This window comes from Camelus bactrianus, chromosome 12, assembly GCF_048773025.1.
Source record: "Camelus bactrianus isolate YW-2024 breed Bactrian camel chromosome 12, ASM4877302v1, whole genome shotgun sequence".
NCBI lineage: Eukaryota > Metazoa > Chordata > Mammalia > Artiodactyla > Camelidae > Camelus > Camelus bactrianus.
The window spans coordinates 25530669-25548310 of NC_133550.1; the positions used below are offsets into that span (position 1 = coordinate 25530669).

The 17642-nt window shown below is 38.1% G+C and overlaps 1 protein-coding gene and 1 long non-coding RNA gene across 5 annotated transcripts in view; one reads left to right on the forward strand and one right to left on the reverse strand.

Moving 5' to 3' along the window:
• The window catches only part of XPOT (exportin for tRNA), a 134129-nt gene that overhangs the window by 95931 nt on the left and 20556 nt on the right, over nucleotides 1-17642 (forward strand). For 2 of the 4 annotated variants that reach the window (XM_074375064.1, XM_074375065.1), the window contains 6 exons: nucleotides 9438-9571; nucleotides 12658-12740; nucleotides 14700-14756; nucleotides 15440-15509; nucleotides 16273-16491; nucleotides 17361-17545. In XM_074375064.1, coding sequence (XP_074231165.1) covers nucleotides 9512-9571; nucleotides 12658-12740; nucleotides 14700-14756; nucleotides 15440-15509; nucleotides 16273-16491; nucleotides 17361-17545 — 674 coding nt within the window. In that variant the 5' untranslated portion in view covers nucleotides 9438-9511. Of the gene's footprint in view, nucleotides 1-5982; nucleotides 6337-9437; nucleotides 9572-12657; nucleotides 12741-14699; nucleotides 14757-15439; nucleotides 15510-16272; nucleotides 16492-17360; nucleotides 17546-17642 lie in introns of those variants that run through there. The other 2 variants (XM_074375063.1, XM_074375066.1) reach the window with 2 other exon arrangements.
• LOC141579401 (uncharacterized) lies at nucleotides 1064-5833 on the reverse strand. The gene is made up of 2 exons (XR_012510641.1): nucleotides 5602-5833; nucleotides 1064-1264 (listed from the first exon to the last, which is right to left on the reverse strand). It is a non-coding gene; the product is annotated as an uncharacterized LOC141579401 (long non-coding RNA).

Genomic DNA, 17642 nt, shown 5'->3' on the forward strand with positions numbered 1-17642 from the left:
TTCGTGTCTCTCAGGCCCCTGGTTCTGTACCCACTTCCTGGGACTAAGAAACAGAACAACTGGTCCAGGACCAGAAAAGACAGACAGTATATCTGACCTATCTGCCAAGAAGCCCATCATAAACGAGCTTTTGGTGACAAGGGCACTAACTTTAACGAACGTGAAGATGACGCACACAAAGAAAGAAATTTGACAAAGGGTCGGGTGGTTAAGGTGACCTCAGTTAAATTTTTTATTTTGTGGCACAGAGAAAGGAGTTTCATGGTTTCCCAGCACTTGGTGTTCTATATGGTTGCCAGGGTAACAGCAAAGTTCAGATCACAGGAAAGGGCTTAATATAGGAGAAAGATCCCTGGATTTGGAGTCAGGAGACTTGGATTAGACCACTAACCCTGCTGCTCACTATCTGAGATTTTTGGAAAGTCACTTCATCTTTTTGAGCCTCATTTCAGCTCCCATAAAATGAAACTACTAAAATATGCCCTGCTAACCAAAGAGCGGCGTGAGGAGCACAGGCAGTGACTTACAACTTCTGAAAGCACTGCAGACATGTAAAGTATCCATATTCCCTTATCTTTCAGTAAGCTTTAGGTGAATACTTAACATAAACACACCCTACACAGGCATTTGCTCTTTATCTTCTAAATCCACCCAAACTCAGGAAGCATTTGGTACAGATCCTGTTCAATCAAGTGCTTAGCAGGTGTTTCTTGATGAAACCATCAAAAGGAATGGAACATTACTTACCCAAAACTAATCCCCAAAGGCACTCTCCTTAACTAGAAGAACAGAATAGCCTTAGGTGCAAGGATGGTCAATTCTTTGAAAAGACAGTAGTTATGGGCATAGGTCTGTAGAGCCAGATGACCTGGGTTCAAATTCCAGCTCTCGCTCAGTAGTTTAAAAAAATGACTGTGGGCAAGTTACTTTAATTGCTCACTGCCTCAGTTTCCTGACCTGTGAAATGGAGTAACAGTACCAACCCCATGGAGTTATTATTGTTGCTGAGTCCAAACTTGTTCTGCTCGCCACACAACAGGCCAATAAATTGGGAGATGAGGTGTTGAGGCAAAGAATAAAGACTTTATTCGGAAAGCCGGCAGACCGAGAGGATGGTAGGCTGATGTCTTGGAGAACTATCCTGCTCTAGTCAGAATACAGGCTCCTTTTATACAAAAATACGGGAGGGGGTGTGGTTGATTGTTGTAATCCTCTTGTTGCAGGCATTCTTTGTTCTTGCAGCGTGGGCTAGGTCATGGTGTCCCTGTAAACCTCCAACAAAACAAAGGTTTTTCTTTACTACATTATGAGGATTAGCAATGTTTCTAAAGTACTTAGAACAGATACCTGGAACAGAGCAAACACTATGTAAGTATTTTTAAAATAAATTGAACAAGTATGTGATTTCCTGGTACCTATATGGTCATTCAGTTGGATGCTAGTTTAACTTTTTAAATTTTAGATTAAGGCTCAAGACAAAATCTAATCTACGTTCACAAACATACAAACAAAAGAATGACATTTTCACTTTTTTTTTTTTAAGTTTCATTTTTGGTGGAGAAGTGATCAATGGGCCTTGCATAGATCATAAGAACTCCATAAGGATTTCAAATCAGAAGTGCCCTTCAACGGGTCTAGGGATCCCAAGTGTTCCCATCCCCCAACTTGAAGCTAAAGACAGACAGTAAGTATAGAGAGATACTTGAAATCTGTTCTAGGAAGATAGAACCTGAATTTTTAAAAGTGTTTAATTTAAGAATCCCATGGAATTTCTACTTAGTATTAATGGATACTAACTATTTATATAGCTACAACATTAGCAATCAACTGACATGGAGGAGAGGTGTCATTATAACAAGTCCAAGGGAACATGCAAATGCTTTGGATTACAGCAAACAAACAAACAACTGTTCTGTTTTTTTGTGCTTAATAAATAATGCCCCAGTGCTCTATTCTGCCTCAGGCTTCCTGCTTCACACCCACTGCCCCTAAAAGAAACCAATGATTGGACTAGAACCAATAACAACAGCTTATCTGACCTATTTTCTTGGCTTCTCTGCCAAGGAGCCATCATGAATGAATTTTTGGTGACAATGGCACTAGGCTTAATAAGAATTGAGATGAAGAAGAGAATCTGACACAGAACTCAGTGGTTATCAGCTCACATTATATTATTTGGGGTTTGATTCAATACATTTCACGAATATTTACTGATAAATTATTAACTATAAACAGAATCAGGATAAAACATATTTTTGGTCTTCAAGAATTGACTAATAGGTGAGAAAATCACAAAACTTAATGCAAAAGAAAAACATATTAAAATATGTTAATGACATGAGAGGTGGAGGGAAAAAAACAACATCAAAGAAATGATTAAACAAGTCTGGTTATGGAAATCTGGAAATACTTCATGAGGGAGGTAGCATTCAATAAATTCTCAAAGTGAATAAAACTACTTTTTTTTTCCTTTTATTATAGTCAGTTCTTTTAAGTGTGTATTTTTTTTTTAATGAATGTAGTACATTTTTACTGTGGAGAATTTGTTTTTTTTTTTAATCTAAAAAGGTACAAGGAAGATAACAAAAATCACCTGCGGTCTCACCACCTAGAAATAACTTTCAAGTAATGGATAAATTTCCTTCAATAAGTCTAGAAGAGAAGCTTTGAAAGCCTAATGTAGGGTAGAGGAAATAAAGAAAGGAACAGAAAAGATAGATGTGATAGATGGACACTATGCTGAAACTGAACTGGGTCATTGAACATGAAAGTGACAATAGTGACCCTAAGAGTTCTGAGTTATGTTGAGGGGTTGAATGCATTGGCAGAAATAGCCACATCAGGAGGGAGATGTATTTTGTGGGTAAGATTATGACTTTGGTTCTGGACATGTTATAGTTGGCGTGCTAGTGCTATGTATAGGTGTCTGGTAACACAAGTTGGGAGTATGGAGTCTTTGAACCAGAAGTAGAGAATGGGAGGTCATCTTTGTAGAACTGAGTATTGAAGCCATGGAAATAATTACTGATAGCAAGTGCAGAAAACAAATAGCCAGATGCTAAGAAGGAGGCCTTGGGGAAGTCATGTTAAGGGAACAAAAGTAGGAATAAAGTAAAGACAAAGAGGAGTAGTCAGAAAAGTAAAGGGAGTTTGAGGATAATACAGGGCAGAAGTCAAGAGAGGAGAGAATTTCAAGGAGAAAGGAAATAGTCAACAGAAAAGTTGAAATAAATAAAAATGGTCACAGGGTTGGATAATTTGGAATAGTTTTAGTAGCAGTGATTTGGGATTAGAAAACAAATTACAAGAAGTGAGTGACTGGAAGATTAAATGTAGGTAATGCATACGGTGTACTGAAGACAAGCAATCCACGTTCAAGAGTCTAGGGTTCTAGCCCACCATTTACTAGCTATGCGATTTAGGATGTTGCTTAAAATAGATCCTCCTAGGATTAATTTGGAGTTTGAGATTAACATATACACACTACTATATATAAAATAGATAAACAACAAGGACCTACTGTATAGCACAGGGAACTATATTCAGTTTCTTATAATAAGCTATAATGGGAAATAATCTGAAAACGTGTACGTAAGTATGTACAACTGACTCATTTTGCTGTACACTTGAAACTAACTGTAGCATAAATCAACTACACTTCAATTAAAAGTAAATTAAAAAATAAATAAATCCTCCTTGGTTTCCTTATCTGTAAATTAAAAATGATGATGATATCTGCTCCATCCCTACAAGATTAAGAGGAACAAATTAGAAAAGTTATATGAAAGCATATTTAAACCACAATGAAATATATAAATGTTATCTATCATAATTCTTTCAAGTATTCTGGCAATTGAAAGAAAAGGGAAATATGGGATGGGAACAATTTTATTGTTGTAAGAGAGGTGCCTCAGCATAGTTATAGTAAGAAGAACTGACTTAGTACAGTAGTTCTACAATGTCATCATCCTTTAATGGACCTTCATTTGAGAGACAAGGGTTAGATGCACAGACTCTAGAATCAGACTATAAGGGTTTGAATCCCAGCTATGCTCCTTAACTTTTATGAACTTCATTTGAGAGACAAGGGTTAGATGCACAGACTCTAGAATCAGACTATAAGGGTTTGAATCCCAGCTATGCTCCTTAACTTTTATGAACTTCAGTTTCCTCAACTATAAAATGGGCACAATGCTAGTACCTATCTCAGACTCATTGTGAGGATTAATATCTGAACACTCAGAACTGTTCTGGCACATAATAAATGCTAAAAAATGTTGGCATTTGGTACATAAAAGCACTGCCATATGCAAGCATATGTGCTTTAAGTCAAAATAATGACTGTTCTTTGTCAACATTTTGATAACTAGAATTTTATATTAGTCTGAGATGAAAAACTGTCCATCCCTTTATGGATGGGGGACCCAGAATATGGAATAGTCAGATTTAACATCCCTCTCAGAGCCTCTTCAGTTTGACTACAAGCACTTCCCTATTTGTTCCAAAATAATATGAGTTTACAAAATTGAGAAATTTTTACAATTATAAATAGGCCAATGTTACTAGATAAACTGTAGATAGTAGGTAAGCTGTAGATAAACTTCGTAGTGATACTTAACATATTAAGTATCCACAAAATGAATTTACAAATGGAAGAGGCAAATATAGACAGTAACAATACAACAGACTGCATTTTGAGGTTCTTTAGGATGATACTGTGGAATACACTGGACTTATTACAGACTTTGGAGCCACTTGGATCAGAATTAGTATTGGGCCTCCAAAGTCAGTAGTTGACCCACACAGCTAAAGTACGAATCTATGCAGTCATTCACCCATTGAATTTTAACTACAGGCTGGCACTGTGCTAGACTCTGGGGATGCACTGAAATAGGACAGGAATCCTAGCCTGACATTTTAAACAAGTAAATTATAAACGTGATGCAAAAGTGATTCGAGATACTTTACAGATGAAATGCCTGGTACAGTGTCTTGCACATGGTGGCTCACTAAATAAATGTAGCTGTTAAATTGTTACATTAATTTTATTCTACTTTCTTTCCATTCCCCTCTCCCAAGTTTTGTTTTTCACTGTGGTCCCTGTGAGGGCAACCTAGTCTGTATCAGTACATACTTAATAATCAACAAAGAAACCTAAGTACCGAGCACTTACTGTTTGCCAAACACATGCATTATCTCAATCCTGACAACAACCCTTTGAGGTCAGTACTATTATCATCCACCGTTTCACAGACGAGTAAATTTAAGTACAGATAGATTATGTAACGTGCCTGAAACTGAGGTTAACAGCTAGTGAGTGGGTGGTGCCTGACGGGAGTAGGGCGAGCCGGGACTCAAATCTACGCAGGTTGAGCTCGTACGATCTCTATTCACTAATAAACTAATCGGTGAATAAACAAATAGTATCACAGAAGAAACCTATGAGTAGGACTACCCAAGAATGCGCTCCTTCTTTTCACGAATGACAAAAATGTTAGTACGTTTAAAGTGAAAATTAAACAAAATTTCAGCGCTCATAGAAGGACCCTCATGCGGGCGAACACGTGGGACCATAGAAAAGCAATTAAACAACTGACTCACACGTGGTTTGGATCAAGTCAGGCAGCTCTCGGGAGCTCTGTACTCTAATCTACCAACTATTTGTCGAGGCGTTTATGGAACTTGCTACGCAGTTCCAACCGGGGGTGTGTGTGAGGTGAGGGGGTCCCCATCCCGGGGCAGAAGCTACAAGGCATTCAACAGCACGGAGGGTTTCGGGCCGGACGCCCCATCCCTGCCGGACGCCCCATCCCGGCATGCATCGCGGGCCCCGGCGACCACGCCTCCCAGCAAGCGCCCGGCGCGCGTGTGCGACCCACCGCCCGGAAGCGCCGCCTGCACGTTGCATGCTGGGAATTGTAGGCGCCCGGCCCGGGCCTGCGGTCTGCCGTCCGCACGCTCCATGAGGCTGCTGGCTTTGGTCCGCGCGGCGCCGACGCGGGGAGCGCGCTTCGCGCTGACTCAGCGGCGACGGCGGCGGCGGCGGCGTTAGCCGGCCCTCGCGCTCTTTCCCTTCCTGGGGCTCCGACCCCGCCCGCTTGCTTGGTATCTTGCCGGCCCGGCGCCACGCAAGAGAAGGCGCCAGGGGACGCGGAGCGGCGAGAGGCGCGCGGCCCCGGCCAGCTCCGTCTCCGGCGTTAGCGCTGCGTCCGTGGCGGAGGACGACGGCAACAAGGACGAGGGCCGCTCTCCCCGCTCCTGCTTGCGGCGCCCCTCTGCTCCGCTGACCAGACGTCGGGAGTGCAGGCGGGGAGGCGGGATGGAGTGATAGAGAAGGTGACTCGGGGCTCGGGGGCTGCGGGACTCGGACCCAGCTTGGTCCACGCGAGGCTGCGGGGAAGTTGGTCGGGAGGACTGGCCCGGAGAGCCCCCATTCCGAGGAGGGGTGCGGGCTGGGGGCCCTCCATGGCGGTGCGCCCCGAGCCTGGGTGGACTGGGTGGGGGTGGGTCCGAGCTGCGGCCGCCACGGCAGAGCGCGTCCCCAAGTGCGTGGCCGCTCGTTGCCGAGTGTTTCATCACCCGAATTGCCACGAGGCTTCCTTTAGGGGAGGGATCCGAGGGAAGAAAGGGGGCAAGGCCGGCCGAGGAGGGCCCCCGTCGTCTGCAGCCCCCGATATAATAAAAGTGCCCATTTGTAATAGTTGTAGCGTATCCCACCAGTTTCAACTGCAGAGAACTCAAACTTGGTCCACTCCCCATCCTCCCATCCCCAGGACAAAAAAGAAAAAAATATTATTTCTCTGTAGTAATTTGCCAGCATGGACACGCCATTTTTGCTCTTCCCTTCACATTTCTGCAGGAGTAGAGAAGCATGATGTTTCTCTGTGACCAGAAAAAACGAGTACTTTTTGAAAGTGCTAATTAGTTGTTGCTGGGGGAAGTTACGTTTTGTAAAAGCGACTTGTCAGCGTGGTGTTAAAAGCCTGGAAAGATTCAGTCCTGATCTTTGAACAGTGTAGAGGAATTTTTCCAAATTGTTTTGATTCTTGATTTAATCTGTCGAAAAGTTAGAGCTTAATATTTTAAGTATGTTGTTCGCTTTCCCCCCAGAAGAACATTTGCTAGATACATAACTGAAGTGTTTATCGCATTGCAACAAATGTTTAAGCCTGCACGGCTATGTCGTGTTAGAACATTGTGTTCATGCACAACCTTTTATTGGGAAAATTGTCACCTTTTTGCAAAGATTGTTAGCTTTTCAGTTGTTTGCGTACATGTAGATAATTTACTATTGCATACTGATTTTTATCCAAGTGCCTTCACCGTGGGGGATTCTTTCTGTACTAACAACTGTAACAAGTTTGTTTCCTTCGGTTGTTTTATTTGCGATATTTTTTTCCTTAGGACCACTTGCTGTTTTCCTTGATAGAATCCAAGTGACCTAGCTTATGCAATTTCCCCTAAAGCCATGCCAAATTCAAGGAATCTTTTATAGGACTCCTCAATCTGAGATTCATAGAAACTCGGATTCTTTTCTTTCTGTGTGTGCATTTTTCAGAGGAATTGTCATCAAATTTTGTCTTTTTTGAGGGGAAAGGGGCAGAGAACCGATGCCTGTTTTGTTTTTCCCTCTGTTCAAAATGCCAGTTTACTGGTATGCTAAGATAAATCTAGAGTGCTCCAAGTAGTTCCCATTCCCCATGTGCTTATGAATTATAAATAACCTATTGAGAGCCTACTATGTGCCAGGCATGCTTTACATACCTTATCTCATTGAAGTCTTTACAACTTTATGAGGCAGATGCTCTTTTCCCCATTCATAGAAAGGGCTCTCACAGGTTTCACAGTTGTCCACATGGCCCCAGTTTGAAAATGACAAGATTAGAGTACCAATCCTGGGCTTTCCAGATCCAAAACTTGTTATATTATGTCCTAGGGACATAGGGATGAATATTCAGAAGGTCACTCCTTCCTTTAAGGTGAATGAGAAAAAAAGTAGTAAGCAGATAGCATATCAGCACTTAGAGGGGGCATCTAATCCAGTTTGGGAGAGTTCAACAATAGGGGTCAAAGAAGGATTCTTAAAAGAGGTGATCTCTAAGTTGAATTCTGAAGGACAAGCAGGGGTTAACCACGTAACAAGAAAAGAGCAGTGTGTGCAAAGAAGATGAAAGGCAGAATACCACTGGTCTTGCTGGGTTGGAGTGCAGAATGGTGAGGAGTCACTGGAAAGTGTTTGGATTTTAATCCTGAGGGCAGTGGTGAGTTACACTGCCTCCATGTAGTCCACGAGTGTGATGGTAACCGTGAGAGAAGGGGCCAAGCTTTCTTCTCCAAGGCTCCCAGCACATACCCTGATTTATCATTTGATTCAGGAAGGCCCAGGGGGAGACAGAAAAGCATGTTGTAGTAAGAATTTTTTCTTTAACCTGGATCTTATCCTGGCCTCACCATTCCAAAAAGGCTGTGAAGCCCCTTCCTTTCCACCCCCTCCGCCCGTCCCCATTGGGTTCTTGACCTCTTTAGGCTCTGGTCTTCTCTTTGGTTATGATAATTAAAAAAAAAAAAAAAAAGCTTCACAGCCTTTTAATGGGAGTAGTAAGACCTGGTCTCCTTACCTCAGGAAGAATTTTTTTCTTTTTTCTGCAAATAATACATTTAATCAAAATCCATTGCCCTTTGGAGCTGATCACGTTCTTATTTGAGAATATTAAACCCTATATTGTGAAAAAGTGCATTACTTTCCAGAGACTAAAAAGTTCTTAAGTAAGAGTAGTCAGCATTAAATTGTTGATTTTTATAGCTACTATTAAAAAATATTTTTTGAAATACATTTCTGGAATTGGGCTGGCAAGAGCAGAGATCCGTAAAAGGTAGAGCTAGCCCGTTGTTCAAAAGCTAAATGACTTGTTTTTCACTCTTCTCCTTTTTCATTTGACTTCTTCTGAAGTACTTGGTAGATTCTCCAATAAGGATGTTGCACTCTGAGGGCAGTATTTGGTCAGCCATTCTAATTTTTTTTTTTAAGGTTTGTGCTATTGATAAATGGCAGTAGGCAGATTATAATAATTAGTATAATAAGATAATCTCTGGATTTGTCTTTTTTATTTACTTAATATAGTGCACAATTGTACTTTGCTGGCAGTAGTAGGAACAGCACTCCATAAATTGGATGCTTCTATTTCAAGTGGAAAATAATTACTTGCTAACTTTTTTGATGATATTGAAGAAGAAAATGGCATACCTTAGATGTTTAAAAATTCCACATTAATGGAGTATCTAGCAGGCCCACTCTTCTGAGACTTAGGCTTCTTTAGTTGTGATTCGGATAGTTAGAAAAGAAGTTCTTTTAACTTTTAAACTTCTTTGCTTAATGTTATCTATCTGTTTTGTTTATCAAGTGTTGTTTTCTTTCAACTTTCTATACGTGTGTGCAGATGTTTGTGGATTCTTCTGTGGAATCAGAGGGCACATCTGTTGTGATCAGAAAACTCCAAGTGTAGCAGCAGGAATGGATGAACAGGCTCTTCTAGGGCTAAATCCAAATGCTGATTCAGACTTCAGGCAAAGGGTAAGTTAAGTCGGCTTAATCATTTTTTAAAGCATGTTATGTAAAGATTTGCATTAGAGGACTTGAATCAAAAATTTACATCTGATAAAGGTTTAATTTGGGTAGAAATAAATAGAGAAACAAATCTGAGGTTTTTGAATGTATTCTGAATACAGAAACAGTGAGTGATTATGATTTATTTTCTCTTTAGTTGACTGAACTATTAAAATCTTAGATAATTCAAGGCAGCTCTCTATGTCTCAATAATCGTTTCTAATTATTTAAAAGTTGTCATGCAGAGGATTGTTCAAGGGATTTTCCATAGTAGCAGGCATACATATTATTACAAATTATATTTTCCCATTGCTTGGCTTGGTCTAAACAAGTTTAGCGCTCATGTTAGTGATAATTAACATCCTTGTTATTTGGTCCAGGCAGACATGTAAGTAAGCAGTTTAATATGCCATGTCTCAGGTTGCATAAAATGATCACGTGACAAAGAATCCTTTATGGGGTGCTGGGATATTTGGGTAAGTATAAACAGTTAAACATAATGCAGCCTATGCCTGTAATCATGACTGTAGCTGAGTGATAAAAGAAAAACCTAAAGAACAAACCTCTAATTAAAATTTTAAAAGACGTGTGAGTGGTTTGAAGTATAAGGTAAGTGGAAGACAAGGTATTTTCTTTCTACTTCTTATAGTAAAGGATATTTCTTATAAATGAGCTAATCAGATTAACAATCTCACAAAATATAGCAGTTTTTCTACTTCTAAGTGGGAATTATTTTAAGTAGTAAAAGAAATCTTGAGTGGTTTCCAGCATAGTACCATGTATATGCCTCTGCTATTAAAAGAAGTAACCAGTCCTTCAGACAGAGGTAAATAACAGGAATTGAGGTTTAAATATCTAACTAATTACAGGATGCCTATCAAACTGGTTAGGACATGAAAAGTCATTAAAAGTCTATGTCTTCTGTGTGTGGACAAATATTTCTTTTCATTTAGGGCCTTTAAGCTACCTACCGTCAAACCCTTAGTCACAGAGTTGAAGCATCATAGATCTGTACCGTTAGTCTGGCTTGGTATCACATGGTCATTATAACTAAAAGCTTTTGACTGTTTATTTATCAAATAAACTTCTCTGGTTTTGGGGGGGAAGAGGGTCCTTTTTTGAACTCCTTTGTTTTTTTAATTAAACTCCACCATCTAACTTTTTTTAACGTGCAGTGGTTTTCTTTTTCAGATTGATGATGGTTTTTATCTAGAAGTTATATGCTTTTCATCAACAAAAATGGGTTCTAGCGGTCATGGGCATATGTTAAGCATCCTAGTCCAGGCTTAATTTGATATCCCATTAAGCCAACATGAGTTACAATTGATTAGGATGAAAATGAAGGAGTCTTAAGGATAAGTGAGTTCTGATAGTCCTGACTTTGGAGTTCAGGAGTAGTGGGAACTTAATTCAGTTTTGTAGTAAGATAAATGACTGCCAACCCCAGTTCCCAGTTGTCTGTCTGCAGTTCTCTGTTTTCTACATGTTTTCAGTAAAAGTAGCTGAACTGATTCTTTTGCCACTTAGAGACAATAGAGCATTAGAAAGCAAGTGTGAGGTAGAAGATCTGGATGATGAAAGCTTTGACTTGTTCATCATTGCCACAATTTTTTTTTAATGCTAGTATTACATGGATTTAAAATGCAAAGACTAGTTTAAAAACTGAAAATTTTCAAGTGATTATCACTTGAAAAATAGAATATCTGTCTTTGGCTTAAAACTTGATATTATTTAAAGAAAATGGTATGTCAGTGATCATTCTAGCAGCTGGATCAGATCACACCTCTTCCCGTTTTTTGGTAAGTGAAGTATTAGGTGGCAATGCAATATGCATGATTGACTTCAGCCCTGTCCTCTGCCCTGGTCTGTAAGATACTTCTAAAGGAAACTCTCAGTTTCATGGAACAGGTGTTGTTAGGACACCTAAACTAGATTATTTTGTAGCTGCTTGGGTTCCTATATTCTTAATTTCTAAAGATAGACAGTATTTACACTTAAGATAGTATTTGGTAATCTTCATCTACTCATCTTCATTTACCTGGTCCTCTGCTGGTGGGAGCAGCCATTGAGGCTACTATGTATGAAAACCCATTCCTTCATTCATAGTTACGTGCTATAGGAAACTGTCACCTAAATACAGTGGTTTTTTTGGCCTTTTTTTTTTTAACCTCTAACCCAATGGAAAAAATAATTTTGTATCTTGACCCAGTATATATGTATGTATAATATAAACATACATACATATGAATATATTATATATACGCACATGACTAAAACAAGTTACACAAAATAAGTTATTCTTGCTAAGTGCAGCACACTCTAATGTTCTCTATTCTGTTTCATTTTTTAAGTTACTGACAAGACCTATAAAATTGATATCATCACTAATGAGGCAGAAACCACATTTTAAAAAAATACTGACTAATTGAAATTAGGCTTCACTAAGGCTTAAGGTTGTTTTTAACTCATTTCAAGGTTAGTAGTTCAGTATATAATTGCTTTAAAATCATTTAGCAGTGTTTCTAGAGATGATTTAATTTTCTTGGTTTTATTTTTTACAAGTTAAGATGACTGTTTGCCCATTGTCATGTGTGAACCCTGTATCTGTCATGTATGCCAGTTGCAGCATCCTAGTGGAAGAGTGGCAGAGGTCACCCCCATTTTCCCAGCAGCCTGATAGAGAGCATGTGGACTTGGTGTTGCATCCATTCTAGTGTATACTTGCTCTTATAACGAGACCCAGAATTCGAGAATAGAGGGGAATGAGAAACACATTTCCTAAAGCTTTGACCTTTTCAGTTATTTGGTACTTATCCAAAGTTCATATGCAGTTGTACTCCGATTTTAATCTCACTTTTTAGGGAACTTACATAATAGATATAATTGAAGAATTGAAATACTTTGCTTTTCTGTTAAACATTAGATCAAATGATGTTTTTTAGAGTCACTGATTTGTTGTTGGTTTGCTACTTCCAGAAAACTTTGTCGAATATTGGCAGGGGACTGAGATTGACTATTCCAAATGCGTTTGTTGCTTTGCAATCTTAAAACAGGCCCTGGCCTATTTTGAGCAGTTGAAGATTTCCCCAGATGCCTGGCAGGTGTGTGCAGAAGCTCTGGCCCAGAGGACATACAGGTAATTAAAACAAATTTGCCTGACTTGTAGAAGAATTTAGATTTTTGTAAACTTGACAGGATTGTTACATTCACCTGTTTGGAAAATGCTTTCATAAAAACATTTTATGACTTATGTTTTAGAAAACTATTCAGTGTAGAAATGAGAAAAATAGTAAATTGATAATTTGGCTATTCTAGAATTGACTTTTCATTAAAATTATCCTTTGACTTATTCTGAGTGCCTGGCAGTAGATCCCAACTAGAATATAGTACAATAGAAAATTCCTTAGCTCCTTATGATGGAGAAGGATAGTTGGTTTTCTAGAAAGTTGGTACAGGAAGTAATCATAAATTATATATATATATCTTAATTTTTAATTTATATAAACATTCAGTTGCTAATCTTTCTAATATTGGACCAGGGTGTTTTCTTTGTGTTTATGCCACTAGCATTCACTTCATCATTCTTAACATTGATCACACCCATAATTCATCATCTACTATTTCCACTTTGGGTCCCTATAGTGGGTTGGGCAACAATGAGTGCAGATTACTAAGCTTTTTATTTATTTGTTCCCACTTCTCCAGGTCTTCTGGTCATTTGGCCCACATGACATACGTACAGGGTTTTTCCCATTGCAGTGTGACTTTCTATGAAGTCTTTCTAAAGCATTCAACTTAATTTTTACAAAAGTAGGAACTGTGATCATACTCATTTCATTAGTTTATATAATAATTAATTTATTCAAATACAAAAGAAGTGCAGCTGACATAGTGAGGCTTGTGGAAACACAACTGCCAATTGTAAACAAACAGCTATACGAGTGGGAGTAGAAATTCTTCGGGGTCAGTGATGGCTCCCAGATAGAGTTCTTGGCATGCTGTAAGTATCAGTCACTACAATTTATAGCCAAAAGCAAGTGCTCCAGTTTAGTGAAAGCTGGGTTTGAGAACATCTGTATGTCGTAGAGTAAATAAGGGTTGGCTTTTAACTAAAGACTCCCTATAGTTTATATTTTGAATGGAAGATTGAAGTCTTGTATAGTTAGGTAAGCTTCAGTGCCATCCGTGGTAAGAATAGAAACCGTAAGGTCTTGGGAGAGATACTAATTAAATGTAACTTTTAAAACTTAAGTTTCATTTTCTTAAGTGTGGAATTATTTTGTTTGGTTAATTGATAATAGTCTAAATGAAGGTAACTTCTCCATTCTTGTATTGACTAGTTAGCTTTATAAGTGAAAAATTGTTCCATGACTAAGCCTGGCTGAAACCAACTGTCTTAAGATGAACAGATTGTTGTTCACTAAAGGGCTTGATCAGTGTTTGTATCTGGCTCAGTGCAACTCTGCCATCACCCCTTGAGAGACAGTTGGAAGTAGATAATTGGTGGATATTGATTTTTACTCCCATTTTATAAGAGCAGTATATTTGTAATGTGGTTTTCTGTCTGAATTTTGAGACTGGACTGCCAGTCCAGGTGACTATTTTTTGCATTTGGCTGCAATAGAACTTCTAAGTATGACTTTGACCATCTTTGATGTGACTCAGTCTCTGGCTATTCTATCATTTGTCTCTTTAGACCTAACCTTTTTATTGTAAGTGTAGGTGTTGTTCCAGGAATTCTAACATCTAAAATTTAGGAGGAATGCCTTCTGTTTGCAAAGCATATCTATCTATCTATCTATCTATCTATCTATCTATCTATCTATCTATCTATCTATTTATTTATTTATTTAGGTTATTCTGCTTGCCATATTAAATGAAAACACTGAATATTGTATAATATTTAAAGTTCTCTTAGCTTTTTAAACAAGTGGTTGTGAGTGTAATACTTCAGAGCAATAAATAGAAAGCAAGCCAAAGGTCTAGTTTGAGAAACTTTTCAACTGTGTTATTCATTACTATTTAACCTTTGATTTGTTTTCCCCAATTCATGTTCTGCTTACCTAATTTTTCTTTTTCTCCCCCCCCCCCCCAGTGATGATCACATTAAGTTTTTCTGCTTTCAAGTACTGGAACATCAAGTTAAATACAAGTAAGTAAGACTTTTCTTACCAAGATTTATGGGGAGAGGTCATTTTTTAAATTAGCTTTTCCCTTTTGGGGACATTATAACATAGGTTGTAAATTGACGGTATATGTCAAATCAGCTTGTAGATGCATTTTGATTTATCCCAACGTGTTTTAAAAATAGAGTTCATTGGTTAGATATAAAAATCCAGCTGTTTGACAGAAAAAAAGATTTTCAGCTTCTCTGGAAAAAATCAGATCTAGCAACAAGCCTGTTTCTCTACATGACGACTCTCTGTTAGAGTTGAGTGGCAGTGTGGGCAGTGGTATTTAGAATCTCTGCCTTAATTAAACAAAAACAACGAATGGCTACTTGAGGGATCCTTAGTTTGCCTGTTGGCTTATTCTGTAAACCGCAGACCTCAGAACATGGACATATTTCCATTTGAAAAAATATGTAGCTGCCATTTTGTTTTAACATGAACTAAACCACAAATCAAACTGAGATCAGTATTGATACCCCACCTGCCACACCCACCCCCATCTTTAAAGCAGTGGTGAGATGTATTATCAATTTATTTTAGGGAGTTTTAGATCACTGAGTGCTATGTGAATTTTCTCTTTGAAATATACAAGAGGCTGTTACTTTTTAAAAAATCACAGACACCAAATATAGCCATTATTATTTTTCTTCTTTATTTTGAACAGATATTCAGAACTAACTACTGTTCAACAACAACTAATTAGGGAGACGCTCATATCTTGGCTTCAAGCTCAGGTAAAATAGTAGTTTTTACACTTAGTACCTCAAATTATCATTAATTTAAAGTTTTGTTTTTGCAAGAGTTTGCAACTTCACCTCAGAAATGTCAATCATTTATCCTCCATTTGATCATGTAGCTCTTTTAGAAAGTGCTGGTTTTGAAGATCACGGGTAGATGAAAACTCAGCAATAACTTAAAATTATATCAACAACTGAAACTCAATCTTCCTGTGACGAATGGTGGAAATTGATTTTGAAATGTAACTTTTTTTTTTTTTTACTATTTGACAAAAGTAGCTTTTCTGTTCACACTTAAGGTGAGCCCTCCTGGACAGCCTCTTCTCAAAGAACCCTTTTCAAAGGAGCCAGTAGAGTTCTTCATTCACATTATGTTCTTTTTCAGTAATTTTAGCTAATCTTAACATATAAATAGTTGTGTCGCTAGAATTATTTTGCTTAAAGAGCAAGCAGTTAGAAGAAAAGACATTCAATTTTTTTTTCTTGGAAAAAATTACAGGAACTAGTAGAACTCTGCCCATGAAATTTTGCTCTGAAAGTGTAAGAGTGAGAAGTATCCACGAGCACCTTTGCTCATTTGCTTGTTCTCCCTCTGGCCAGTCACTTCAATACTTTGGTAATTCCCAAGCATATTTGCTGCACAGCTGTTCTTGACGAAGTTGAAGTTTGGTGGGTTTTTGGTCGATCAGAGATCAATAGGAGAAAAATGTTTTGAGTCTTTTCAATTTACATTTAATTTCATGAACTGTTTCTCTGTCAGATGCTGAATCCCCAACCGGAGAAGACCTTTATACGAAACAAAGCAGCCCAAGTCTTCGCCTTGCTTTTTGTTACCGAATATCTCACTAAATGGCCCAAGTTCTTTTTTGACATTCTCTCAGTAGTGGACCTAAATCCAAGGGGAGTAGATCTGTACCTCCGAATCCTCATGGCCATTGATTCAGAGTTGGTGGATCGTGATGTAGTGCACACATCAGAGGCAAGTAACTTCCCCTTAATTTTGAGTTTGAATGTAGATTTTATAGGAGATAATGGGCACCTAATAAAAAGAGCAGGAACGGGTTTGTTGTTTGTTTTTTGTTTTTGTTTTTGAGATAAAACTTTATTAAGAATACTTACAAATTTATTCAGCATTTAAATTTTATTTTACAAAGGAACTTAAACTTGGGGTTTTTTTTTTTTTCCAGTGTGGGTTGAAATTATTTAGGTTTTTTTTAAACTAGGCAAGCACTTCTTCAAGTGAAATACAAATTGATTTTTTTCTATGAATTCATAGACAAATGTGGCCTACATTTACTGCTGCTTTCTAGTCACTGAGTGAAGAAGAAGCATTCCTTATGAATCAGTGCTGGGCTCTGCTGTATTCTCAGTCACATAGCCCATCACCTTAGTCTTTATTTCTTCATTACTCAATATAACTTTCTCCTTTTTCTTAAAGAACACAGTGGAAATAGCTTAATTCAAATGTGTATAATAATTTAAGGTCATTTTATGTCCAACATTTATAATATTTTTAAAGGGTATTTCATTCACTTAAGTTACTACCATTCTCTTAAGTAGCTTAAGCATGTTTACGTATTGAGAAATAACTCTTATCATATGCTTAAGATTTTTAAGAAACGTCTGTTTATAGTTTATGTTTGATAAGAAAGTTAAGACTGGCATTGAGGAATAGAATGGATAGAGGAAATAGGATCACAGGTTATGATCTTAGAGCTGATAAATAGGAAATAGTGGCAGAGAATGTCTTAAGTCTGGAAGTTTAGTGGTGAGGAGATGAATGTCACATGTTATTTTGGGAGGTAATCTGCTTTGACTGTGTATCAGGTGTTTTGTTTCGTCTTTTAGGAGGCTCGTAGGAATACTCTCATAAAAGATACCATGAGGGAACAGTGCATTCCAAACTTGGTGGAATCATGGTACCAAATCCTACAAAATTATCAGTATACTAATTCAGAAGTGACATGTCAGTGCCTTGAAGTAGTTGGGGCTTATGTCTCTTGGATAGACTTATCCCTTATAGCCAATGATAGGTAAGTTTTACCTATATTTTAAAAATAAAACCCTGTAAAATACAACATGTAAAACTAATGAGTTTGAAAATATTGTAACAATTTTATTTCCCCATTG